General features: G+C 55.8%; 2 protein-coding genes across 2 annotated transcripts; both read left to right on the top strand.

The window, feature by feature from the left end:
- Positions 1-4,035: 4,035 nt before the first annotated feature.
- On the top strand, positions 4,036-8,106 carry VSX1 (visual system homeobox 1). Its single transcript, XM_069008460.1, has 5 exons — positions 4,036-4,405; positions 4,772-4,850; positions 5,109-5,232; positions 6,147-6,327; positions 6,953-8,106. Exons 1-5 carry the CDS (start codon positions 4,036-4,038, stop codon positions 7,216-7,218), a joined length of 1,020 nt encoding a protein of 339 aa, XP_068864561.1. The 3' UTR covers positions 7,219-8,106.
- Positions 8,107-11,188: 3,082 nt separating this feature from the next.
- PEX6 (peroxisomal biogenesis factor 6) lies at positions 11,189-25,640 on the top strand. The gene is made up of 17 exons (XM_069009205.1): positions 11,189-12,052; positions 12,129-12,289; positions 12,948-13,031; positions 13,710-13,812; positions 13,979-14,115; positions 14,193-14,304; positions 17,283-17,491; positions 17,648-17,840; positions 18,198-18,274; positions 18,383-18,515; positions 20,718-20,923; positions 21,007-21,068; positions 21,497-21,605; positions 22,315-22,431; positions 23,030-23,107; positions 24,547-24,686; positions 25,001-25,640. Exons 1-17 carry the CDS (start codon positions 11,189-11,191, stop codon positions 25,135-25,137), a joined length of 2,922 nt encoding a protein of 973 aa, XP_068865306.1. The 3' UTR covers positions 25,138-25,640.
- Positions 25,641-26,820: the final 1,180 nt, after the last annotated feature.

The raw sequence follows: 26,820 nt of genomic DNA, 5'->3' as shown, positions 1-26,820 counted from the left end.
CTGTGATGTTCCATCTGGGTTTCTCCCTGAACATGCTTGTCCCTCCTGTTCCCACCCATGCATACCCCTCTGGAACAAGCCCCAGTCTCCTCCCTAGGAGCAGGAACACAGCTTTCCATGGGCTACATCACCTATAGCTCCTTGGAGATATACAGGATGAGCTCTGCTTGCCCACTGACTGCCAGCCATGCCTCTAGTCGAGGTTGTAGGTGTAGCACCTTGCTGGCCATTTGTTTGCCCTGTGTTGGCTAGGAATTAATTAGGAGATGGGCTCCAGGCCGCTGTGACAGCTGTCTGCGTGCGGCACTTCCCAGCAGTTTGATTAAATCTGCGACACTCCAGATGTGAGCACCCTGTGCAGCGGCACATGGCTTGCTCTTAAACTCCACTTAAACCGTGACTGCTCTTCTGGTTTTAATCAAAGGCAAATGCCTTAAGACAGAAATCTGTGCAGAGGAATTAGTAGGGATGTCTCTGGGGTGTGTGGAGTGGGACATGGAAAGGACCCCCCGTGCCAAATTAGGGCTGACAACACTTGCAGTGAGCTGGGCTGGCGATGCTACAGCACTGAGCAGGTGGTGCGTGGCCAGCTGTGGCTGCACTCACCCTGCAAACCCTCTGCTTCACCCACATCCAGTAGAGCTACAAACGAAGCACTTCCCACAGCCTGACAGTGCAGGGAGCACAGGTTCCCTGGTTCATTTAACCCGTTCATGCCACCTGCCTCTGCAGATCCAGCACCCCAAAATGGAGGGTACTTGGTCGCTACATATACCTATTCCCACCTGGCCAGGAGTGCACACACAATCCACCACCGAGCCCTGCTGCAGCCTGAGGAAAGTCTCACTGTCTGCATTTCAAGGAGGAGGCTCATCTGTAACTTAGAGGTGGGGATTTAGCCATGCAAAATACAGGTGTGACTGGCTGCAACACCTCTTCTTTGCTGCCTTCTCCCCTAGCTATGGCCTGTTTCCCAGCTCCTTTTCACCCACGCATCAGAGGCAATGCTGTCTCAACAGCCATCCCCTCCCCATGTTCCTAGCAGGATGTAGAAGAGGTGGAAGAAAAGCCCTTTTTCTTCTGTCCATGCTTATTGAGGTTCCCACCCTTGCCAAATCGCCTGTGTTGCCATCAGCTGGCTGCTCACCCCGCTGCACTTCTGTGTCACCCTACACCTGTGCAAGGCCTGCCATGGCCACCAACAGGCTGGCTGAGCTTGCCATAAGGGCTGTGGTGTCAGCATCATCCCTGGGGAGCAGGCTCCAACCTGCTCCCGTGCCGGTGTGCCAGGAGCTGCTGCAGGTGCGGGGTGTGGAGCTGGGGGGGGAGTACCAGCCTGTGACTGCTGGTGCAATGGGTGGGTGTGCAGTAAGAGCTGGGCTTTTGGAGATGGGCTCTCCATCCAGCCTGGGGCACAGGAGCCTCTTCCACCCTGAGCTGCTTGAAACTGTCAGATGGTCCTTTATTATTGACCTGATTCATATCTAAACCAGGGAGGTGAAAGCTGTCTTATCCCATTAGTAATCCCCTAAACCAGGCCCTTCAATACCTTCCCCTTGCTACCCCCTCCTCATTGCTACAGCAGGTGGTTGCAGGGTGAGTGCACATCCTTTGGGGGCTTTCCCTGAGCCCCAGGGTGAAGACAGGGACTCCAAAAACCCACCAGATGCTGGCTCTGGAGCAATCATTGGCTGAGGAGGGTCTGCTAAAATGCTGCACGTATCTGTAATTCCCTAAGGACTTGCAAGGTTTGTTCCTGGGCTCTGAGTGGGACAGCTCCAGGCACCCATCCCATCACACATGCCCTCCATCCTGTAGGTCATGGCAGGTGTCTGACATGGTGGTGGAGCAGCCATGGGGAGGAGGGGACAACCTGGGGACTGTCCCACCTCGCTGTGTCTGTAGTTGTGCAAAGTGCAGCAGGGATGGGGGTGCTCCAGCATCAGCTGCAGGCACCACTCACCCCTCTCACCCCTGGGACATGGGACTGCACCGAGGCCGAGGTCTAGTGGCCTTGGGCTGCTCTGGTAGAGCCCCATGGAGATTCTGGCTGCTGGGGCACCTTGAGGCTGCTGGGCCGGCTGGCACAGGCACCCTGCCCATGGAGAGGGGGGGCAAACCCCAGGGAAATTAGAGCAAGGGGCGATGTTTGATGTTCTGCTCTTTAAGCGATTAATAATCTTTCGGCGTCGGAGAATCAGCTGAAAATCTTCCTTGGAAAATAATGAGCAGAGAAACATTTACTGATTAGTCTAATCCCAGCTAATCCTATCTGATGAGCATATATCAAGATATCCTTTAACTGATTTATTGTCCAAAGGACCGGTGGAGATGCCCCTCTTCACTGTGGCTGGGGGAGCTGGGGGTGGCAGCAGGTGTGTCCCCTCACCCCACCCCACCCCACTGTCCTGTCCCGGGAGAGGGTGTGTCCCCATTCCCCAGGGCACGGCCTCGGTCACCCTCCGCCCTGGGCAGCAGCGCCATATCCAGGCCACCTTGCCAGCATGGGGAGATTTAATCGCTATTTCCATTTCTGCATCTATCGGCTTTCTCTTGGGTTTGAGCTTTTATGTTTCATAAACTGATTAGGAGCAATTATACGTGCTTTATCCCCAAACTTTCCAAATGCCTAGGCCATATGCATATTTAAGGCTTCATCATCTCTCCCAACAGCTCAGCCTCAATGTAAACTGCTGAAATCAAGCTGATTCTGGGACAACATCAAAAATTAGGGTTTTAACCACTAATATCTGCTCGAACAGGAAATTTGTTGTGGGTGGTGGCCGGATTATGACTTCTAATTACTGTGGCAGATCCTCCCTGCCTAGCAGTGAAAGTCTCCTATTCCAGCAAAACTGCAGCACAACCACTCCGGAGAAGCGAAGATGCCCAAGGGGATCCTGGGGTGTTCTGTGCCTGGGCAGGGGCCAGCCCTGGGTGGGGATGCCCCAAGCATCCCTGCATCCTGAGCACAAGAGTACCCCGAGTTGGTGGCTTTGGAAGTGTGACCATCCTCCCACACCTCCCATTCCCCTCACACCCAGTTGCCTTTCTTGGTGCGAAGCACGATGGTCCAGAGGGTCCCCCCCGCCAGCCCCCAGCGCCGGCCACGGCAATTATCCTAAATGAAAGTTATTGTTCTGCTAATCCCGGGAACAGCTTGCGATGGGAGATTTGGGTCTTTCTTTAATAATGCAAAGTTAATGCGGAGTCCCCTTGTAATTATCTTTATCAGAAGGACCCTCGGTTAATCTGACTGTCCAATGAAGGCCTGGATCAGGCGGCCCGTGTAAGCCGGTTGTAAATCATTTCCATCAACAGATGAAGCGAAGGGGGAAAAAAATTGCAGCCCAGGTGCAAGAATCTGGGAGCAAAAGGGAGCACAGAGGCCAGGCACCTCGACGTGGCCCCGGCCCCGGTGACAAGACACCTGGGGAGTCCTGCACAACAGCCCTTGCCTGTTCCCGTCCCTGTCTCTAGGGTGCTGAGCCCAGTGGCATGTCCCGTCTGGGATGTGGGGCTGAAGGGTCTTGGGCTGAAATGGGGGCCCTGGGGAGTTCACTGCCGGGCACCGGCAGAGGGGATATGGGGACACAGAGACATAGCAGGGGATTCCTGGGAGGAGACCCAGAGGGGGAACCCAAGGGGATGTGAGGGGGATTTACAGAGGGTGTGGGGGGAAACTGGGTGACCGGGGCCGGGGCGGGACAAGCACTGAGAGAGGGTCCTGGAGGGGATCTGAGCGAAACCGCAGGGGACCCGGCGGGGGGGTGGTGAGGACCGAGGGGCGGGGGCCGAGGGGGACGGAGGGAGGGACGGCGAGAGGGGGTGGCGGGGGGACGGGCGGTGGCCTGGGAGGGCCGGGGGAGGGGCGCGGGGCCGGTGCGGGCGGGGGGGGGGAAGGACAGGGGCCGTTAATCCAGGGATTGGGAGCGCCCCCCCGCCGGCCTGGAGTGTGATTGGAGCCGGGACCGGCGGCGGGACGATAAAAAGGGCGGCGGGCGGTGGTGGCCGGGCCAGGCGGCGGCGGCGGCGATGCCGGGCCGGGCGGAGCCGTCGGGGGGACGCGCGGCGGCGGGGCCGGTGGCGGTGCCCGTACCGGTGACACCCGGGGCGGCGGCGCGGCCGGGAGGCGCGGGGCTGCGGGCCAAGGGCTTCGCCATCACCGACCTGCTGGGGCTGGAAGCCGAGCTGCAGCCGCCCCCCGGGCCCCCCCCGGCCGCCACCGCCGGTGGCTACGAGGGCGGCGGGGCGCTGGGGCTGGGGCTGGGGCTGCTGTGCGGCCTGGGGGGGGCGGGCGCCCCGTGCCTGCTGCCCGCCCCGCTGCCGCTCCTGCCCGCCCGCGGCCCCCGCCCGCCTCCCGGGCCGCCTCCCGCCGCCCGCCGCCACAAGGAGAACATCTCCGGTGAGCGGGGTCGGGGTCGAGGGTGGCCACTCAGCTGCGCACCGGGACCCCCGTGCGGAGCCGCTGCCGGGGCTGCCTCGCACTTGCGGCCGCGGCCAGCATCCTCCCGCCGGTGCGCGATCGGCTCCCGTGCTGCCCGTCCCGCCGGGATGCCGAGCCTCCGACCCTCCGGCAAGTGTGGGCTCCCACCCCCTGTCCCGGGATGGCATCACCGGTGCGGCGCCTCGGGCTCGGCTGTGGGAGGGGACCCCTCCCTGCCCCGGGCCCTCTCCCCGCGGGCAGCTGGAACCGTGTTTGGGGAGCTGGGTTCGATTGCCCCGCTCTCGACGGGAACGTGACTCTTCCCCTCCCGCATGCTGCTGCCAGATGAGGACAGCCTGTCTGGGGACGCCAGCGACCTGAAGATGTCCACCGCCCAGATCAAGAGGAAGAAACGCCGGCACAGGTAGCCCGGGAGCCCGGCTGTCCCCGTTCTCACCTCCTCGCTGCTGCCACCATCCTCCCGCTGTTTCTCTGATCCCCAGGCTGGGGCGGTCGGGATCCCCAAGGGGGATAAAGGGAGGAAAAGGAGGAAAGAGGAGGGCTGCAGCTGGGGTGGGGGGAGGATTTTCCGGAGGAAAACTTCAGCGTGGGGGATGCTGCCAGCCTCGCTGTTTGGCCAAGGGTCCGGACGGTGTGACAGGATGCTCTCTCCTCTCGGCAGGACGGTATTCACAGCTCACCAGCTGGAGGAGCTGGAGAAGGCTTTCAATGAAGCGCACTACCCCGACGTCTATGCCCGGGAGATGCTGGCTGTGAAGACGGAGCTGCCGGAGGACAGGATACAGGTAGGTGGCTGCAGCGGTCCTCTCTCTTCCGTAGAGTCTGCGGGCTGCCAGCATCCGGCCGTCTCCTCTGGTCTGTGGCAGTGAGTGCAGGTGGTGGGAACGTGGTTGCACTGAAAGGCTGCAGGGCGCCTGCCAGGAGGCTCAGCTTCTGCCCGCTGGCATCGAACAGCTCCAAATGGACATGCAGAACCAGGGGACTGAGCTGGCCCCAGCAGCTGCTCACTACTGGCAACTTGGCTCTGGCCTCCCACCCAGGCAGGAGCTGGGAGCAATTCTGAGCTGCTGGGCCAAGCTGTGACACACGAGCTTGCTCACTAGCTTGCCTCTTTGAGGGACACATGGCATTTTAGGGCCTGATCCTGCTCCCCTGTGGAACAGCTCAGTGGCTTAAGAACGAGGTGGTATTCTGGGAAGCAGCCTGGTTATATCTACACCCCTCAAACCTTCAAATACAGAAAGGGGGTGGGAAGAGGGACCTGAGCACCTTCTGTCATCATTGGTCACTGCATTATGGAGCCCTTTTTCTGGAGAGGTTGGTGCTTCATGGATCAGGCAGAGAGGCCCTGCGGGCAGGCAGAGCGTCGGGTGACTTTGGCTGGGATCACCCTCCTGTGTCAGGATCAGCCTCATGTTAACATGTGCTCCCTCTCCCCCCCTTCCTCCCCTCTCTGACACCCACGTGTGTGCCCTCCCTCACACCCCTCCCCACACGCCACCCTGGCTGCCCTCCCGGTGCCGCCTGCGTGTCCACACCCTGTGTCCGCAAACCCAAACCCCTCCACGCACCCCCACGGCCCACCTTTTGCCCTGGATGCACATTCCCCTGCTCCTGATGGGCCCTGGACACCCGGCCATGGGGGCTGTCCCCTCCCCAATCCCACCCGTCCGTGCTCTCCTGGCTGTTACCCCTGAAGGTTTGGTTTCAGAACCGAAGAGCCAAGTGGCGGAAGCGGGAGAAGTGCTGGGGCCGGAGCAGCGTGATGGCCGAGTATGGCCTCTATGGGGCCATGGTGAGGCATTCCATCCCTCTGCCCGAGTCCATCATCAACTCTGCCAAGAGTGGGCTCGTGGGATCCTGCGCCCCGTGGCTGCTGGGTGAGTGGGAACTTGGGGTGCTGCTGGGAGGATCACAGTGCAGCTTCTTTTTCCATATGGCTGCCCTTGCCTTTTTCCAGAAAGGAATAGGGCCTCCCTGGCCCTGAGCTATATGCAGGCTGCCAAGTGCCCTGGGTTTTCCACTTCCTCCTTGTGAAGAACAGCTAGGAAAAGGAAACCCTTTTACTGCTGTGTCAGACAGGTGCCTGCACGTGGGTGGGTATTGCTCTGTAGTGCTGGCAGGCAGCCTGGGAGTTGCAAGGCATCTAAGAAGTCACCACCACCCGCCCCCAAACTGAAGGTACCATTAATGCTACCTCAGAGCTGCCCTCTGCTCATACACAGACAAAATCCAGGTTGGAATGGGTCATTACAGCACACCTCTCCCTGTAAGCCATCCCTGCTACAGAGGAGGTACGGACTAATTTTGCCACAAGCCATCCCCTCGAGCGGCAGAGAGCAGGTGGCAGGGGTCTGGGTCGGGAAAGGCTGGTAGCTAGAGAGCTTTCCTTGGGATGCAGGCAAGAACTGGAGGAAGCAGCAGTAATGCAGGAGGTGATTCTGAGCAGTCCCAGGCAGAAATAATCAACCAGTGCCCTTGGCTTTGCTCTCTCCCCTCTGCAAGGTATGCACAAAAAGTCCATGGAGGTAAGCAGGAAGGCAGAGAGCCAAGAGAAGCTGGCAGATGGCTGGCGAATGGAGCAGGAGGAGGAGGAACTCAAAGGGAAGCAGGCCAGTTCCCAGAAGGGCTCTGACAAGCTTGGGCCTGCAAAAGACTCGGAGGACACAGCCATCGACCTCTCCAGGACAGCCAAGCACGAGAAGAGGGGTGTGCTGAGGCAGTACATCAACGGGGACCCCCCCACAGAGCAGAGCGACAGGGACCACTGAGCTTGGGCTGCCCCAGAGGAGGCCAGACCTCACAGCGTCCTGGCGAGATCATAATATTTATTGATTTATTGATATAGATATTTTTTTTCTTAAATAACGGAACTTTTATCTGAATTCAGGGCATTTTAAAACTGGGCACACACATCCCCTTGTCCCCTCACTTTCAAGCTGTTCACTTCTCAGCAGAGCCAGGGTGGGGGGTGGCAGAGGAGTCCCAGCGGGGCCAAGAGCAGTGTGAGGATGGGAGTGCATTGTGGTCAGCACCGACTGCTGCTGGGGAGGAGCCTCCTTCCCCTCCATGCTGGGACCACTTCCCCAGCTAGCCAGGAGCACAAAGAGGAGCAACACAATGCGAGCTGCTCTCTCCTCCAACACGCAGGTGCAAGGATGGTGCAGGAGTTTACAGACGCCTTCTCCGAGCGCTTCCACCCCTGTGCAGCGCCTGTGTGCGAGTCCTTCCATGCTAAGCACACAATTCTTCCACCTCGAGGAGCAGCAGGGTTTTTAAACATGGTAGGGTTCATCCTCAAGCTGGTGTAACCTGACAGACAGGCAGGTTTATATTTCCTGAGGATCTGGCCTGCCAATGCAGCCTTATCACTGGATTTACACTGTGTATCTTCCTTAACTCGTATTTGGGAGAAAGGGGTAAGGACGTTTTTGTTTATGCAATGATTTTGTACACTCTTGAATGTCACTTGCCACACTATGCATGAACAGACCTTTTTGAAGAGCAAGCCATAGTACCCTGGAGCAATTAAACAATTTTGTGAATTGACATAAGAAGATATTTTGTAATTGTCTGTAAAAAGTGTTAATGTCAGCGCTGTTTCTCAGTCGCCCTATATTTATGTCTAAAAGCACTTTAGTAATCTGGTTTTTTGAATGTGGCTCTTCCTGTATTGTCCACCATTTATTTATTACATATCCATAAATAAAATCGTGGTGTATCTTTGGTTTTCATGCTCTGCATTGCAATTTATACCTTCCTTTGACACATCTCGTGGCAGTTGCTGAACTGGCCCATGCAGATGCCTCGACAGCTCTCCTGGAACACCTCCAGTTTCATCTACCAGCTAAAACATAACGGAAAATTATCAAAAGGTTTTATTAAAATCTGAGTAATTCCAATTTGGAAAGTTTCCTAATACAGCTCAGGGGGTGTGTGGCCAGGTACTGATGCTATCACCTGGTCCTGCCTCTGCTGCTGGGCCTGGCTGCTTGCACAGATGCAGCCACAGGCTGTGCTGGACAGGGGGAGAGTGGGGGGACAGTTCCTGGGAAGAGCAGAGCAGTAAGTGGCATGTGCAGATTTCCTGCCTTTCCCCTCCTTTGCTCATCCAGACCCCCACCAGGCGGCCAGGGGGAGGGGTAACATATGCATGGCAAATACAAGCTTTGAGCAAAAAAAAAAAAAAGTTTGCTGGGAGGGCTGTGGGGAGCACGGTTCAGGAAAGGACCAGCCAGGGCTTATTGCAGCAGCAATTAGGCTCACTGAGAGCCGAGACTTAGCACATTGGAGGTATAATCCTGCCTGAGCAGCATCTGCAAACCTTTTATTTGGGCTGTGCCACGCTGGCACTGGATGCTTGCAATCCTTTTTTTTTTTTTGCTTTGGTCTGCCTGTGTGCAGATGGCCTGGCTCTTTGCCTTGTGCTGGCTGCAGTGCTGTGAGAGCGGGCACGTCACCACCGCAAGTGCTACAAGGGGAGACACTGTAGTTCCAGCACGCACAGGGTGCCGACCACTCGCGCTCCTGGTAGCGCCTGGTGGGCTCCCAGCTCTCACCACACGCTGGGAAGGAGGAGCCAAGACGAGGGCTACTGGCCCGAGGCACTTTTCGCGTGCTAGGAAGTGAGTGTGGGGTACAGATGCTGCCCAGGTTCAGCTCCCGGTGGCAGGGTCTGGTGATGCCCTCTTTGGAGTAGGGAGTCACTCGACCCTTGGCTGCCTGCGCTAACCCTGGCACAGAAGTGTTCACTGTCCTCCAATGTCACTGCTTGGAGCAGCAATAGGAGTAGGGCAGCACGTTCTTGTTGTTGCTTCAGGTTTGATCCATCCTGAGATCAGTGGCAGCCAAACCCAGCCACGGCTCCTGCCAGTGCTGGCTCAGGCCTGGGCCAGTCACAAGAGTGTGAGAGGAGAAACCCTGATGTAAAGCACTGGCTGCCACTTGCGCACAACTCCACTGCTGCCCATGTGAGACCCCACAGCCGTCCTGGTGACCACATCAGGGCCTGGCTGCCATGAGCTTCCCTCTGTATGGAGCCTTGGGGGTCCCTCAGCCACAAGTGCTGGGCTTGCTCAAGCAGGAGATCGCTTCCATGTGGCCCAGGCAGGAGAAGTCAGTAAATTCAAAGCCAGTGTTCAGCACATGCAGATCTTTTCACTGACTGGAAGCTGACTGTCAGGCACCCGCGGGTTGCGAGGAAGTGTTCCAGTGATGGGCGCAGAACAGAGAAGGCTGCGGGGCTGCATTGGCGGAAGCGTCTCCGTGGTGCCATTTCTGTACAGCTTTAGCAACATTATTTTCTAACAGCGTCATTTTGTTCTGGCCAATCCTCCCAACCCGCAGGCAGGTTTTTCAGACTGGGAGCTCAAGGAGCGAGTCCGAACGCTTTGTAAGCGCTCCCTCGTGTGGAGCGGGGCGATGGGACACGGTGAGCAGCCCAGGAACGAGAGAGGCCGGCTGGAGCCCTAGAGGCAACTGAAGCCTCACTCCTGCCCCTTACTCCCACAGACCCCGGCCGGGGCATGTCTGGACGTCTGCTGCGGATAGAGAATTAAAGAATCCTGCGGCGTTTGTGTTGCATTACTCCCGTCTTGCATCCCCAACAGGCACTTGGTACAACGAGCAGTCTCTGACAGAGGGCACCGGCGCTGATCGGAGCCTCTGACTTTCTCCAGACTGCTCCAGGTACGGGCCAACGCTGTCCTGCGGTTCATCAGGGACAGCAGCGCCCGCTGATTGAGGAACGGGATTGCTCCGCTCTGCTCTGCACTGGGGCGGCCCCTCAAGTCCCGGGGGCAGTTTTGGGCACTACAATGTAAGACAGATATTAAAACTATTAGAGAGCCTCCAAAGGAGGGTTATCACGAAGATGGTGAAGGGTCCGGAGGGAAGCCGTGTGAGGAGCAGCTGAGGTCACTTGGTCTGTTCAGCCTGGAGGAGACTGAGGGGAGACCCCATCGCAGTTTGGAGCTTCCTCACGAGGTAAAAGCAGAGGGGCAGGCACTGATCTCTTCTCTCTGGTGAACAGTGACAGGACCCGAGGGAATGGCTGGAATTGCGTCAGGAGAGGCTGAGGTTGGATATCAGGAAAAGGTTCTTGACCCAGAGGGTGGCTGGGCACTGGAACAGGCTCCCCAGGGAAGCGGTCACAGCACCAAGCCTGACAGAGCTCAACGAGTGTTTGGGCAACGCTCTCGGGCATTCTCTGCGATTACTGGGGTTGTCCTGTGCAAAGACAGAAGCTGTACTTTGACGATCCTATGCGTCCCTTCCAACTCAGACTATTCTATGATTTCCTAGGTTAGTTCAGCACTAACACCAGTACAAGTCCATGCTTATAAACCAGGTGTACGTGTGCAGCCCGCAAAATCTCCTCAGGCTGCCACTGGCGAGGGCACCGGTTCTGCTCCGAGTGCCATTTCCCTGCGATCCCGCACTCTGCTGCGGTGAGGATCGCGGGGCTCGCCGAGCAGCAAAAGCCCCGCCCGCCTTTCTTGTCCCGTTCCCCCTCTTTCCCACCTTCCGCAGGCTCTGGCTGCAGACTGCTGGAGCCTGGAGAGGACGGGGCGAACGTCACCGGGTGCCGCTGCCGCCGGCACGGCTCGGAACGCGCGCCGGAGCGCAGCCTCCCAAGCACGGTCCGGGGCCGCTCTGCGCCGCCGCTCTGCGGCCTCGGCGGGGCGGGGCGGCCACCGCGCTCCGCCCCGGCCCGCCCCCGCTCCCTGTGCCGGCGGCGCGATGGCGGTGGCCGTGCTGCGGCCGCTGGACGCGCCGCCGGCCGAGCTGTCGCCGGCCACGGCGCTGCTGCTGGCGCCGGCGGGGCTGTGCGCGGCGCTGCGCGGGCGGGGCGGCGCGCTGGTGCTGGCGGTGCGGCCGGCGGGGCGCGGCGGGGCGCAGCCGGTGCTGCTGAGCGCCGTGGCGCTGGAGGCGGGCGGGCGGCGCGGCGCGGAGCTGTGGCTGCGCGGGGCGCTGCTGCGGCGGCTGGGGCTGGCGGCCGGCCGGAGGGTGGCCGTGTGGCCCGTGCGGCGCCCGCCGGCGCTCGCCTGGGTGCTGCTGGGGGCGGCGGGCCGGGCGGGGAGGCTGGCGGGCGGCGCGGTGCTGGCGCGGCGGGGCGAGGCGCTGCCGGGGCCGGGCCCCGGGCCTGGCCCGCTGGTGCTGGAGGCGCGCCCGGCGCTCCAGGGGTTGCTGGGCAGCGGGACGCGCACCGCCCTCGCGCCCCCGCCGCCCGCCCCGCCGGGCGCCGCCCGCGGCCGCCCCCCGCCCGCCGCCGCGCCGCCCCTCGTCTCCCGCTTCGCCGCCGCCGCCGCCGGCCCGCGGCTGCGTGCGGTGCCCGGCGGGGCGGGCGGCGGCGGCGGCGGGGCGGAGGTGTGGGTGAGCCGGCGCGGGCTGCTGGCGCTGGGGCTGTTCCAGGGCGAGTGGGTGCGGGTGGGCGCGGAGGGGGCGGCCCGCGAGCACCTGGCGGCGCTGCTGGCCCGGCCGCCGCCCTGGGAGTACCCGCGGGCCGCCCGCCGCGGCCCGGCCGACGGCACCGCGCTGCTGGCCCCGGCCCTGGCCTTCAACCTGGGCTGCGACCCCGCCGCCGCCGCCCAGCTCCGCCTGCAGGTGAGCCGGGGCCGGGCACCCTGGGCACCGGGCCGGCGGCAGCCGCGGCTCAAGGTGCGCCCCGTGCCCTCCGCAGAGGTACGAAAGGACCGGCGCCGCGGATGGGAAGGGCAGCCGGTCCGTGCTGTCTGTGCCTCCGTTCGCCAAGGAGCTGCACCTGGAGATCGTCTGCTCGCCGGCCTACAGCACCCGGGGAAGTTACGACTGCGTGCTCTACAGGCACTTCGAAACACCGCGGTGAGCTGTGCGGGACGGACCCGTGAGATACACAGTGTGTGTGTGCCGCACGCTGGGGATGCGCACAGCCACACCCCCGGTGCAGGTGCTGTGTAGTTTTAGAATATCCCCTTGAATTGTCCTATCACGAGCGTGCTCTGCTTGGACACAAGGCTTTTTGTCCTGTCATCTTCAACTCTCCTGCCTTATGATCCACCATCCAGTGCTGAGTGCAAGTGCTGCCCACAAGCCTCTATTGTGGGCTGTGTTTATAATCCCAGTTTTCAATTGAGTAGTCAGGAAACTGGATATGTTGCCATCTTCTCTTCTGACACCTGTGCCTGAGCATCTTTCATATGTCTGTCCAGGCTGTCTTTTGGAATTATCCCCAGCTGTTCCATAGATAAGGTGCAGATTTTGTCTGAATTAGACACTCTAATGACATTCGTCTTCTATACCATTCCCAGAAGGCTCCCCTTAGTAGTCTGGATATGCCTGGTTCCATCCAGTGCATGCTGAATCTTTTAGTGGCTATTGATGGTTTTATTTACAGGCAGGGAGTGAGTCAGTACGAACAGTTACATTCTTTTCTGTAAAAACACTTGTGATGCAGGGCAGGGAGGGCACACCAGAAGGATTTACTGTCTTTCACTGGTGAAATTCTCTGTTTTTTTTGTAGGCTGGTCCAGGAGGGAGACATCCTGTGTATTCCAACATTTGGAGATGCTGAGTTTATAGAACTAAACGCAGACAAGTTCCTAAGGTAGGTGTCAGCAAACTGTGGCTCTATTACTTGGTACCAGAAGAGCAAAGATACTTTTCCATGATTGACTGTCTTGAAATCAGACAGTTTATTCCATTCTGATCTGTCCCTGGATTTTAGTGTTTTATCTGTCTCCTAATATACTGGGAAGAGAGAAGTGTTTTTGTTGGATTATAGAGGGCTGCAGCTAAAAGGGAGGCCTCTGTTAGCTCATTCGAATAGTCAGGAAGGCAAGAAAGGAAAAAAAGAGGCAGAGCAACTGATGGGGGTAAAGAGTGAAGAGGAAGGGGTGGCCTGAGGACAGGCAGAGCCACATAAAGAAAGCAAAGTGGGAGCTGGACTTCTCAACTTATGACAAAAACCAAAACGTGAATGCAAGCCCTAGGTGTTCATGTTAGAATAACTTTCTGTTTGGCCTCCAATTCTGCCTTTCCTGGTTTTGCTCATGTGGCTTTGGAACAGTTGTGCTAAATGGGAGAAGGTCCCCTTTGTACCAGGGTAAGGGTGTTCACAGTGGCATTCCCAACATTCACTCTGGCTGATCCTTGTGGATACTGCAAGAGGACAAGAGTATCTCTGCTTACGTGTGCTTTTCAGCTGTCTTCTTGTTGCCATTCATATTGCTACTGCCTTCAAGATCTTGGCTCAGCAGTTTAGAGTGCTTGTTTTTTCCCTTAGGTGGCCAGAGCTTTATTTCAAGGTGAAGAAGATCGTAGGCATGGTGGAAGATGAGCAGTCTGAGGGTTACCTGGTGGACACCCAGAACACGTCTCTCTATCTGGTGAGATGTCAACAGAGAGCAGAGAGAGGAGATTTGAGGCTGAGCTGTGGATGACGAATGTACCTGTGGAGGCTCGTGCCTCCTGCCATTGGAAAGTGACATTTCAGGACAGATTTTGTCACTTGACACCTGTCTCTACTTGGGCGATGTTTTTCCTTTCTCACAGGTGGGTTCAACAAACAGCACTGTGCCATCTGCCCCAGCCTATAACAGCAGTGAGTTCTGGAGCAGTTTGTCTCCTGCGGGACTTTCTGATGTCGTGAAACAGCTCTGTGATGCTCTTCGGCCTCACCTGAACCGTCGGTGAGTTAGAATTCCTTGGAGTGTGCCCTGGAAGAGGTGGGACCATGGCCACAGGGAGAACTCCCTGTCTGTTACAGGGCCAGTGCACTGAGCGGCGTGGGCAGCGTTCTCCTCTCGGGGCCGAGCGGCAGCGGGAAGCTGATGGCTGTCAGAGCTGTGTGTAGCTGCCTCAACCTCCACCTCTTCAAGGTAATTCCTCCTGTGGCCAGTGGATTGGTGGATATACAACAGACAGAGGATTATGAAAATGTTTCTTAAGTCAGCCCTGCCGACGCCCCTGCTGCAGCCGTGAGCCTACCCAGGAGCTGCTTCCATGTGCACATGCAGACAAAAGGAGTCTGAGTATGCTGAGTTTAGCAACTCAAGTATAAGCATGAAGAGATATTTCCTCTGGAATGTCCCCTCCAGTGCTCCAGAATCAGTAATTTAGAGATCTCTTTGTCCAGGGGGTTCATTTGTACCTTTCTTTGCTGTGAGTTGCTATTATTGCTGTCAGGCTGATGTACTTTATGTGTTCCAAAATATGCAGTTGTGTTTGAGCAGACTAATGTTCTGTCATTGAGTTGATGCTATACCCTGGAGGGTGGCAGGAACTAAAATGTACTGAGGTAAATTGGAGAGGTTGATGAGGGCAGGAATTGCAGTGGCATTGGGTGTTTGTTTTCAATTGTCCCTGCATAGGTTGGGCAAAAGGCATGTTGGAAAGTGAGGCACAGATGATGCTGAGACCTTCTTCAGCTGAGTGGGAAAAGAAAAGAAGCCTTCGGTTTCATGCTAGCACATGTACCACCTGGCTCAAAATCTCTTGGCGTGTGAAAGAGCTGTCCTGTAACTGTGTTCACATTCACCACCATCCCCCTGCCAAGAGTGGTGAAGTGGCAGGTGAAATTCACTGGAGCTGGTTTTATGTGGATGATTATATATTTCAAGCTGACTGTCAGTATTAAGAATTCCGTTTTATGTCAATGGCTCCATGAAAACTTGTGCTGTGAAAAAAATCAGATCACATTTTATGAAACAAACTTGAGAGTAGGTGCTGTTGCTGTCCAGTTCTGTGTCTTGACACAGGTTGAATATCATGCACAGTTCTGGTCTCCCCATCACAAAAGCATAAAACTGAGCTGGCAAAATTCAGAGAAAGACACTGGGGAAGATCAGGGATCTAGACCAGTTTCTGTGTGGAGATAAGCTGAATAAGTTCTTCAGCTTGAAAAATAAAGAATTTAGGGAGAGTTTGATGCAAGTTTTTACAAGATTTTTTTGAAAGAGTTTTTTCACAAGAGCTTGAGTGGCTGGCAGAGCATGGAAGGTGTTTGCTTTTCTCTGTGCCAGCATGAGGCTTGGGACTGTCAGATGAAGCTAGTGGGAGCAGGCAAGCTAAAGGTGATGCTTCTCTGTGTAGGTAAGAGTATTTGGATGAGAAATCTACTGTTATTTCCACCTGACTGGAAAAATCCCTTTCCTGGGAATCGTAGGTGCGTGGATGGCCCAAGTGAGGTCTAGCACCTGTCTCTGTCCAGCACAGATGATTCTGGGAACCAAGACAGTCTTCACTGACTTGTTAAAATTGCTATTTTTCTCCAGCATACCTCTCTTGTTCACTCTGATGGTCTGGGAGTATCCCACAAATGCTTTTATTTCCTTGAATCTGTAGAGTTACGTTTGCAAAAGTGAGAGGAAGTCACGTGTTGACTTTCCTAGGAGACTCTGAAATTCTGAAAGGACATGGAAGAGGAAGAAAAATGGAAAGAATAGGGCTGGAAGGTTCCTCTTTTTGTGGAAGGAAATCGTGGGCTTGCTCCTTTTATTGGTGGATATTTTTAGAGTAAACTCTTTTCCTATTATTTTCTCTCAAGTAAAGCTGTAACACTGGGTCAGTGGAGGAGGCAGATACTTGGCTCACTGCTGTGCAGCTCATCTGGACATGATCCTTTGTGGTGCTGAGCTCTGACTTTTCTGCAGATGTGCCACAGCTCTTGGGATCCAATGCACGATTGTAGGGATTTCACAGGACCTCCAGATCCGTGTTTAGGATGTGTTTGAGAGCACTCTGTCAGGTGGCCTCGGGTTCTGGCGGGGTGTGTGTGCACGGCTACAGCTCTGGTTTCAGCGCTGTGTGCTGCTTTTAAAGACTAACACACTTACTACTGAAGACAGCTGTACTCTCTGTCCATCTTACTGCCCTACCCCACCTTTACACTCTCCCCTCCCTTTCTCACTGACTGCAGTGCTTACACTGCCATTGCACCTGCTGTTCCCTTTCTCAGGCTGTTGTGTCTGCCATCCCACCAGGACACAGTAATTCTTTCCCACTCTAATCTCCACCACTTGATGGTAAACAGTTTTTTGTCCTTTCTCTCTGCCTTTTGGTACTTACATACAGGTACTGCTTGCCATTAGGCCTGCCACAACCCTAACTCCTGGTTTTTTTCTATAGTGCACGGAGCACAGGAGTTCCTCTGCTTTGTGTCCCTGTCCTTACCCTTTGTGTCAGATCCTGAGCTGTTCTCCATGCTCCAGGCTACCTTTTCTGAGGATGAAACTCAGGGAGTCCCGGAGATGGTTTGGCTCTCCCTGGACAACCTCAGCACCAGGAGGCAGCACTGCCTGTTCCCAGGCTGCTGTTCAAGGCTCACCAGTCACCCCTCCCCTTGGGTGACTTCATCAAGTGTTTGCTTTGTAAACAGTGTCTGGGCCTTCCACCACCTATAACTTCCCCCCAAACATCCATCACCTTTACCTTCCTCCTGCACTTTGAGCCTGTCCAGCACTGGTTGAGCAGTTTCCTGGGCCTCCTCCTCTATTCATTGCACTGTTCTGCAAGATACTTTGTTCTCCCTCTCTTCCACAGCTCTCACCTCCCTTCCAGCTTAGGTTGCTGAGCTGTGATATCCACGGTATTGGTTCCTCTGGTCCCTCTGCCTCACCTTTTTCAGATAAGACCCTCCTGCCCACCTCACCTCTTGCAGAGAAGCAAGAAACAGCCATTTATCCATGCCAAGGCATCCTGAATGTGCCTGTTTTTAGTACGACCTGAGTGTGTCTCTGGGAAATATTGAGTCTGATCTCCTCTGAGCTGTGAATTGCCTGTGGAAAGCTTTGTGGAATGTTGTCCTAGGCCCCCCAGCTGTCCATGTTGCAACTGTGTTGTGTGGTGTGTCTGGCAGGTGGATTGCGTCAGTTTGTGCAGTGACACCAGTGCAGCCACAGAGGAGAAAGTACAGGTGGCCTTCAGCCAGGCCCAGCAGTACCAGCCCTGTGTGCTCCTGCTGAAAGACATCGAGGTGCTTGGCAGAGACCGAGACGGGCTCAGAGAGGATGCCAGGGTCATTGCTACTCTGAGGCAGCTGCTCCTGGACAGAGACCCAGCACTGAGGTATGGACCCTGCACGTTTGCTGTGGGCATCTGAGGTAATTGCCTGTATCTGCCAACAGCCTAGCCATGGCAGAGTGAGTTGGCATTATGTGATGGCAATGCAAGAGGGTCCTTCCACAGAGCTGAGACCATGCACTGTCCCCTTTCTCTCAACAGCCACCCTGTCCTGGTGGTTGGCACAACCTGCAAGCCCCAGAATGTCCCGACAGACATGCAGACTGCTTTCCTTCATGAGGTGAAGATTGAAGCCCCTTCAGAGGAGCAGAGGAGGTTGATGCTGAGCATGCTGACTGCCAGCCTGCCTCTGGGCAAAGAAGTGAGCCTGTCCAAGCTGGCCCGCAGGACTGCCGTGAGTGAAACCACAGCAGCATGTGGAGATGTGCAGGCTGGGACTGCTGGGCTAATCTCTCCTAGCTGGCCTTAGAGAAAGGGGGTAATTCCTACAGCCCTGTCAATTTATTCAGTGGTTAGTCCTGGTGCTCAGACACCAGGTTTTAAATGCAGATTTCAGTGCCTACAGACTCCACACCTTTTGCAGAGGTGTTGGCTGATGTTCAGCTCTGCTGATAAAAAAAAAATAAAGCTAGACCCTCTAACTAGAGGCTCAAGGAACAGCTCTGCAAGGAATTTTTCCCCATACTTTTTATGGCCTAGGTGTAGCTGTGGTCAGGGACTGAACTGATGCTCTTTGTTTCCACATTCACAGGGATTTGTGCTGGGAGATTTCTGTGCCTTGCTGTCCCACAGCAGCCGGGCTGCTTGCACCCGTATCCAGGCCTTGAGGTAGCACAGGCAACAGGGCAAGGGGCAGGGAGGGCAGGGGCTGCAGCCAGCTTGATCGTGCCAGTAGTGGGGCAGAGCCTGACTCCTTTCCTTTTCTTTCCTCACCAGTTTTCCAGGTGGACTGAGCGAAGAAGTGGAAAGGGATTTTTGCACTGCTGGGTTCCCGGTGCTTGAGGAGGATTTTAGTGCTGCACTGGACCAGCTACATGATGCCCACTCACAGGCAGTGGGAGCCCCAAAGGTGGGGTGCTGGGGCACAAGGAGGGGGTGGGTTCTGCAGAACTCTTGGCTCAAGATGCCTGTTGCAGATCTTGCAGGGCTATGCTCTGACATGTTGTTTCGTGCTCTGTCCTTCCATTTATTCCTCCAGCTTTCAGTGGGAAGCAGTCCTCTGGGCTTTCTGCCATTAATTTTCACCCTCTTGGCTTTTGAATTTGTCAGGGAAGCCCTTGCAGTGCTAATTGCAGACCAATTAATTGGCTGGAGTGCCAGCTGTGCAGCCTTTTGAGGGGCAGAGGCTGCCTCACTGAGCTCTCCCCAGCCACCTGGCCTGAGGGAACAGAGAGGCTGTGGCACAGCCTGGTGAGGGAGTTTCTTCCTCACTTGATCCCTGGCCTTGGATACTGCACTGCTGCTGCTGAGCTGGCATGGCCTTTTGTGACGGGCAGTTTGAAGAGCTTGGGGGTTCTACAGGGAAAGTGACATGGAGAGTCTGAGAAAACCAGCAGTCAGCTTCTCAGGAGGGGTGGGATCTGTCTCTGGCATCTTGGCACCCAGGGAAGCAGCTTTTGGGGTGACTGGTTTGGCTGGGTAATGTGGTGTTGGGACCAAGCAAAGTGATCAGAACCTCTTTTCCATGCCCATGAGTGCACATGAGTTCACCACAGGACAGGAAGCCTTGGCCTTGGAGCAATTCCACTGGCACCTTCCCCAGCTGCCCACTTAATTCATGAAGTGAGCTCCGCTTCAAGGTGTTTGCCAAGTTTGCTGTAAGACAAATAACCACAGAGCATGCTCAGCAGTGAGCTGTGTGAATGGGAGCTAATTTTATTTGTATTTTACATTCCTTTATTGATAGTAATTGGTTGTGGTCAGGAAGCCCATTAGCAGACCTGGATACTCTCAACGTACATCGCTTTCAGTTCCCTGCTTGCACTTTCTGATTAGTCACATATTTATCTGCAGCTGCAGCCTGAGCCTTCTGGAGAGGACTGATTCCAACCTCCACTTGTTAACAGTGTCTGCACTGTGTCTTAGACTTACAATGTGCTCCCCTGAAAACAACCTTGCTGCAGTTTTCCAGCTCCTGCGCTGTCTGTAGAGCTCTTTCTAGTCAGGCAGGATAAGCAAAAGTGCACAGGAGAGGGCAGCTCTTCCATTCATTGTCACTGCAGAAGGGCCTGTGACCTTTTGCTTTAAAAGTTCGGGGTTTTTTTCTGAAAATCCTTGTTTTGTTTGACCTGATTTTCCTGGCGGTCTTGCTGGACAGCTAAAGAAATAAAATGAGGTAACATTGTCTCAAGTAGTGAAGGAAGGAGATGCAAATTGGCTGAGGGGGAAAGAATTTTGCCCTAGCCTATTTTTAAACTCCGCACTTGTGCTGGCACCAGCAGCTGGGGGGAAGTGTTGTGGGGCTTTGCTTTATCTGCATGTTCCCAGGAGAGCTGCTCTGACTCTCAGGAGGATGTCATGCAGGCTGTGGCATTCCAGCTGTTCCTAAAGCCATGAGCAGAGCAGCAGTGTGCTCTGGGATAGTTTTGCTCAGCACAAAATAACCCAAGAGGCATTGGCTCACCCATCTCAGGTTTGATGTCTTCTCTCTGTTCTCTGTGACCCCTCACATGTCTGCAGCTGACCCCATCCCTATCTGTTTCTCGTGAGCATACATGGACTTTGCTCTTGCATCCCCCCATTCAGAAGCGGAGAGTGTTCCATACGCTGTCCCACAGGATGTCTGTCCCTCACATCCTCCTTGCTGTCACAGAGGTCCTGGCAGCCCAGGTTCTGTCCCTCTGTGGAGCTCTTGCACAGTCTCACCCCCCAGGGGGACAAGGTGCCCTGAACACAAGTCACTCATAGTTGCAAGATCCAGATTTCTTTTTTTTAAAATATTTGTTGTTCTTTCGTATTTTTACCTTCCCTCATGCATCCCAAAGACTGTCTGCAGCAGGACTCTCTCCCCTCAAAGCTGCAGGGAACCCTGGCAGATACTTCCTTCCCCTGGGGTGTTTTTGCTGACAGATGATATGAGGTGCAGTGGAGGATTGGAGATGAGGTGCACACTGTGAGTGCAGCATGCTTGGGGACGTGTTTGTACAGTTTGTTTTCTCCATTGCAAAGCTCAGAAGATGACAAATGTGGGTACTGGATACTAGAGCAAGAGCTGCCCAGACACGCTCGGGGCTCAGGGAGAAGTGCTGACAAGGGTTCTCGCTCTTGGCAGATCCCCTCAGTGTCCTGGCAGGATGTTGGTGGGCTGCAGGAGGTGAAGAAGGAGATCCTGGACACTGTCCAGTTGCCCCTGGAGCACCCAGAGCTGCTGTCACTGGGTCTGTGCCGCTCTGGTCTGCTGCTGTACGGGCCTCCAGGGACAGGGAAGACCTTGCTGGCAAAAGCTGTGGCAACAACGTGCGCCATGACATTCCTTAGGTGAGAAGTGTGTGTGGGACTGACTTCCTCCTGGCAGGGGATGTGTGTCCTCTAACTGGCTCCCTCTTCTCCCTACCCCACAGTGTGAAAGGGCCGGAGCTCATCAACATGTATGTTGGGCAAAGTGAGGAGAACGTGCGCAATGGTGAGGATATGCATGCTGCTCCTGTACATGAGGAGATGGGGCTTTTCTGTAGTGCTGCAGGGAAGGAGGTAGTGCTTAAACTCCCCTTCCCAACTCCCACCCACAGCTCTCAGCAAGGGCTTGAACCCAGCTGCCTCCTACAGTGCCTTGCAGCAGCTTCCCTTCCTGCTCTCTGCTCCTGTTGCTCCTGTCCCTGTTCCTGATGGGGCAGCAGCCCCTCCGAGATGCAGCTGAGCCTTGGGGCCCATCCTGCTAGGTGCTGCCTGTCCCTATTCTATTGGGCCACTCAGGCAGGAGCAGTTGGTGGTGGTGATACAGTGGGCACGTGGTTTCCATCCACAGCTCTTCCCTGCTGGGAATGTAGCAGGTCCTGTTGCTGCTGACTGCTCCTCCAGGTCTTTTTCACCTTTTGTGCTGTCTCCTCACAGTGTTTGCCAGAGCCAGGGCAGCTGCTCCCTGCATTATCTTCTTTGATGAGCTGGATTCCCTGGCCCCGAGTCGTGGGAGAAGTGGAGATTCAGGGGGTGTCATGGACAGGTGAGTGAGCATCAGGCGTCCTTGGGAGAGCAGCATTCCTGCCTCAGCTGCAGGCAGTGCATGAGATTGCAGTGAAAGGCAGAGTCCATTCCACCCCTCGTTTCTCTGTTTTCTCCCCTCTCTGCTCCCCTAAGCTCTCAGCATGGCCTGTCTCTTCTCTCTGAGCTTTAGTACTGCTGTTTGCATTGCCTCAGGTTCCCGATTGCCCAAGCTTGTTGTGCAAACATTTGGTTAAGACAGTCTCCTCCATCTGCTTCTGTGGCTGCCAAGTGCTCCCTTTGGCCTCTCCAAGGTCATCCTTCACACCCCTGCTGTGCTATCTTCTTATTAGCTGCTGTTTCCCTGTGGTGGGAAACCTTTCAGCTGCTTCTGGTAGAAGCAAAGTATGTACAGCTCAGAGATACCCAGAAACAGGGTTATTTTCCCTAGGCCTCTACTGCTAAGCTGGCAGTCCCCATCCAGTCTTCCTCTTCTGAAGGACTGTCTGGGGTTTGGACTACTGTGCAGTGATCCCACGTGCTCACTGGCTGTACTAATGGAGAAGTCTGGATGGCTGTGTAAGGGCTCTTCAGGAAGAGAAATAGGAGCTGAAGTCCAAGAAATGGACCTGCCACTGGTCTCACTTCTTCATCTTTTCATTGGTGGCTGAGGGAGACACTGGGTGACTTGCCAAGGCCTAGTTGTAAGCATCCTGTCTTGCTCTCTGCAGAGTTGTCTCACAGCTCCTTGCAGAGCTCGATGGCCTTCATTCCTCCAGAGAGGTGTTCGTCATTGGAGCCACGAACAGGCCTGACCTCCTGGACCCAGCTCTGCTACGGCCAGGCAGGTATGTCCCATCCTACCCTGCCTCACTCCAGGAGTTTCCCAGAGCTCCTCAGGCCGTGGTGAGCAGGAATATGTCCCCACCATGTTACCTCTACAGAAATTGTTCATGAAGCCCCCTGGCCCTGGCTCACAGGAAGCCAAGGGGTGTCTGGTGCCTGTGGCTGTAGCAGCAGCATAAGATACCACAGCTTGTTGCCCCCAGCACTGTGGTTACTGCCCCAGCAGCACACCAGGGCAATGAGGGACCTGCTGTTGCACCAAACTGGCAGCAGGAATTGGTGCCCCAGGACCTCTTTTGCACAGCTGCCCCCCAGCCGGTCCTCAAGCCTGTGACTTGCTCGTCCTGGGGCAGGACTTTGTATCTGCTGTGGTTGGACCCTGTGTGGTTCCTGTCAGCCCATTTCCCCAGCCTGGCACTGTCCCTCTGAAGAGCAGCCCTTCCCTCCAGCACATCAACTGCCTCAGGCTCCGTATCATCCGCAAACTGGACAGCAAAAGGAGCTGTCCCAGGGCCACCCTTCAGCTCCTGGTGCACAGGGCTGAGCACTTGTGGCAGATTTGCTGTGGCCTGTTCTCAGCTGTCTTCTCTCTGCTGACAGGTTTGACAAGCTGGTCTACGTGGGCATCAGCGAGGACCGGGAGTCGCAGCTGCAGGTGCTGAGCGCCGTCACCAGGAAGTGAGTGACCCTGTGCTCTTGCAGCAGCCTCCCACCACCCTACAGGGGGTCACAGCCTTCCTGGGGCTGATGCTTAGTGTGCTCCCTCTTGGCTTCATGTCTGAGCCGTGGGGAGCACCTGAGGTCACTGAGCCACAGCCAATGGGTAGGGGAGGAGGACAGAGCAATTTCCAGAAGCAGAACTAGGACTGGTTTTTCTACAAGATGGGAGAAGCTCAGCCTGCCTGTCCAAGTGGAGGGATTGGTAGAGCACAGCCACTGTGCCCATATGCTCTTCTTAAGGAGCTCAGACAGATGCTAATGGTGCAGTGAGACCGCAGTGCAGCTGCAGGACAGGAAGCTCCCATTTGATTCCTGCAAGAATTCTTGCTGTTTGCCAATCCAAGCGTGAAGGCAACTCCATTCATCTCATTGCCTCTCCTCCTATGGTGCTCAGGGGCGTTCAGGCTGTGATCTGTGTGTCTTTCCAATCACTGGTTGTGTGGGATCACTGAGCAGCAGGGTTTGGCTGCTTTTTCAGCTGCTCTGAGCTCCTGAGAGCATCTCTGGAGGGAGAAAAGCGGGCTCTGCAGTTCAGGTGCAGAGGTGCCACCCCCCACAGCTCGGTGAGTGGCTGAGACTGCCTGTGCAGGGACTCCATCATGGATAGATAGGATCACCTCTGCCTGTGGCCGTAAGTTAGTAGGAGAGGTGAGTGTGTGGGCTGGCTGCAAGCAGCTTGTCACACCCTGTGTCTTGGCCACCGTGCCCTCCAGCAGCTGCAGTCATGCTGAAGGAGGCTCGCTGTCTGCAGCGTGGCTCTGATGAGATGGTTTGGTGTTACAGTGGTTTGTACTGTCTGTCATTAAACTTGCTCTCATCCAGCCCTGGCTGTAGGTTGTTCCCAGGCATGTGGAGCACTTAATTTATCCAGGTGAGAAGTCAAACACCAATTGCATAAACAGATGGTGTTCTAGAGAGTTCATCCTGCACCATGGCTCCAAGACTACTCCCTGCATCCTTTGTGCTTCCTAGCCTGCAACCAGAGAGGCCCAGAGAAGTTGTGGATGCCCTGTTCCTGGACATGTTCAAGGCCAGGCTGGATGGGGCTTGCAGCATCCTTGTCTAGTGGAAGGTGTCCCTGCATATGGCATGGGAGTTGAAACTAGATGACCTTTAAGATCCCTTCCAACCCAGATCATGCTGTGATTCAAAGTTTTCTTTGATCCTGCTTAGCAGGAGAGAGTATCTTGCTGCAGGGATGTTTCAAAGAAAGATGACTGTTGAAAAAAACAAGAAAGCAAACTTGTTAATTTTTTTTTTTTGAGCGTGCAGAGCACATTCCGGAAGTGGTTAAACATGGGTACTCTGCTTGTTCCTGCCCAGTCACACTGGCTGCCACAGCTCTCCTGGTCTGTTTTTTCTGTGGCTTTTACACCTGCATTTTTTTCTCTTGGCAGGTTTAAACTGGATCCTTCTGTGAATCTCACCACCATCCTAGAAAAATGCCCAGCTCAGCTGACAGGAGCAGACATCTACGCCCTGTGTTCAGATGCCATGATGTGTGCTGTCAAACGCAAGGTGGAGTGGATTGAGGAAGGTAGGAGCCCTGCCCTTACCTGTCCCAGGTGTTGGAGCAGCCCAGCAGAGGGGCAGAGAGGAGAGTTACCACTGCTGGTAGCTGGGCTGCGTGAGAAGATCCTCAGCAGCTTTGGGACCACAGTGCTGGGCTCTGGGTTACTGGCAGGCAGGCAATTTCTGCAGATGTGGTCATCTCCACCTCCAGTGCTTGGCCCCAGGGGGAAGGAGAGAGACACAGGTTTTCCTCAAAGTCTCTGATGGCTGGAGAGTGGGCTTTTGGATCTTGCCAGCTGTCCCTGTTCTCAGCCTTTTCCTGTTCTTTCCCTCATGCAGGGCTGGATACTGAGAAGTCTGCTCTGATCCTGACCATGGAAGACTTTCTGCAGGCTGCTGCCAGGTTGCAGCCATCAGTCTCTGAGCAGGAGCTGCTCAGGTACAGACTCATCCAGCAGAAGTTTGCAGCCTGCTAATGCTCAGCAGAGCTGGGACTGGAGAACAGGCACAAACAGGCACCTGCCTGCTCTTCTCTGATGCCTCCCGGGCCACCTTCCTTGGAGCTTGGGTGGAAATAGTGTCAGTGCAGTTTCCCAAGCCAAAGCCTGGTGGAACTGCTACTCTTCAGCCAGGAGGGTGGTGGGTTCTGTAAGGGTCCCTCACATGTCAGCGGTGTGTTGTGGCTGCTGGGAACATAGCAGGGTGACTTCCTTGCAGGGACAAAGCCGAATCCCATGGTTGTGGGCAGTGCAGCAGTGTCTCCATGGGTGACAGGCCATTCATTGGTGAGGGAGCAAGGCTCAAACTGCACCTGTTTTGGCAGCAAGTGCAGGGCTGGAGGCTGCTGCTTGTTGGGTTGTCAGCCCCCAGTGAGAGGTGCTGGCCAGAGGGCAGCAGGACACAGGGCACTGCTGCTCCAGCTGGCCTGGGCTTGACATAGTCTCTGAATAAATACAGGTTTTCTAGCTCTAGGTGTTCACTGCCTGACCTCAAGTTGTTGCTTGCTGATGGTGTCTGTCAGCTCAGGAAGGTCTCTGCAAATATCTCTGTGGGCTGCGTGGTACAGAGAAATCATTGTCCAGCAGGTAGAGAGGGGAGCACACCTGTGACCCAGGCTGGGGCCACTCATCCTGCCAGAATGGCTGGAGCCCGTGGTGGATGAGGAGAGCCTGAGGGAGTGGGGCTTGCTTAGCTGGGAGCTGAGCTCCCTCTGCAGAAGTAGCCCAGTTCTTGCTGGAGGCACTGAGTGACAGGACATGAGGAAATGGGAGCAAGTGGCAGCAAAGAAATTCCCATCGGATAAGAGGAAAAACTTGTCAGAGGGAGAAGGCAAGCCTCAGCCTTGGAAATACTCAAATCTTGTCTGGAGCAGCCTGGAGCTGCCCTGTCTGCACTAATTTGTGCTGAGCACTACTTGGCCCAGACCCACCACGGTCCTGTCTCACCTCCCTCCGCAGCCTCACCACAGCTGTTGGTGGCATCGTGTATCCCCCGCTTCCCAGCCTTTTCCAAGGGTGCCAAACAAATGGCACTTGAGCTGTGTGTGGCAGCTCTTGTGGCCAGGTGCCTGCAGCTGCCCTCAGCCTCTGGCCAGCCCAAGAGATTGCTGGTGCCAGGTTTTGCCCCACCTGCTGTAGGCACTGACCCTGCTGACAGCTGGATCCCTGGGCCAAGCGAGGCTGTGAGGGCCTGCTCCCCCCCGAGCTCCTCTGCTAAGGGCTGGTTCCACAGCAGCTTCTGGCATCCATGTGTGAATCCCCAGCTGGTGCATGCCTGGAGCCCTGTGGCTCTGGCTCTGGCGCCTGAGCGTGTTCAGGCAGGGCTATCCCTGACCGCACTGCTCTGTGCTGCTCAATCTGGGCACCACATCTTCCCCAGGGTGGAATGGAGGGAGCTGCAGCCACTGCTGGAGCCTCCAGTGTGGAGCCTCCCCACTCTGAAAGCCCCAGTGTGGGGGTGGGTACCCCTGTATGGGGCTGAGGAGTGTCAAGAAAAGGAGTCAGCACCTGTTTGGGACGTGCATGTGAGAAAAGAGGTTCCAGCACACTTGCAGGAGCAGTGCTGCAGGGGCACGGCTGGGGTGTGCAACCACCTGGGAGCCAGCTCACTCCTCCTTCTGCTTCAGGGGGGCTCCCAAGCCCCACACTGCTGGCACATCT

This window comes from Aphelocoma coerulescens, chromosome 3 (genome assembly GCF_041296385.1).
Source record: "Aphelocoma coerulescens isolate FSJ_1873_10779 chromosome 3, UR_Acoe_1.0, whole genome shotgun sequence".
In the NCBI taxonomy this organism is placed as follows: Eukaryota; Metazoa; Chordata; class Aves; order Passeriformes; family Corvidae; genus Aphelocoma; species Aphelocoma coerulescens.
Note: the sequence above shows the minus strand (reverse complement) of the source record. Positions and strands in the feature narration are given on the sequence as shown.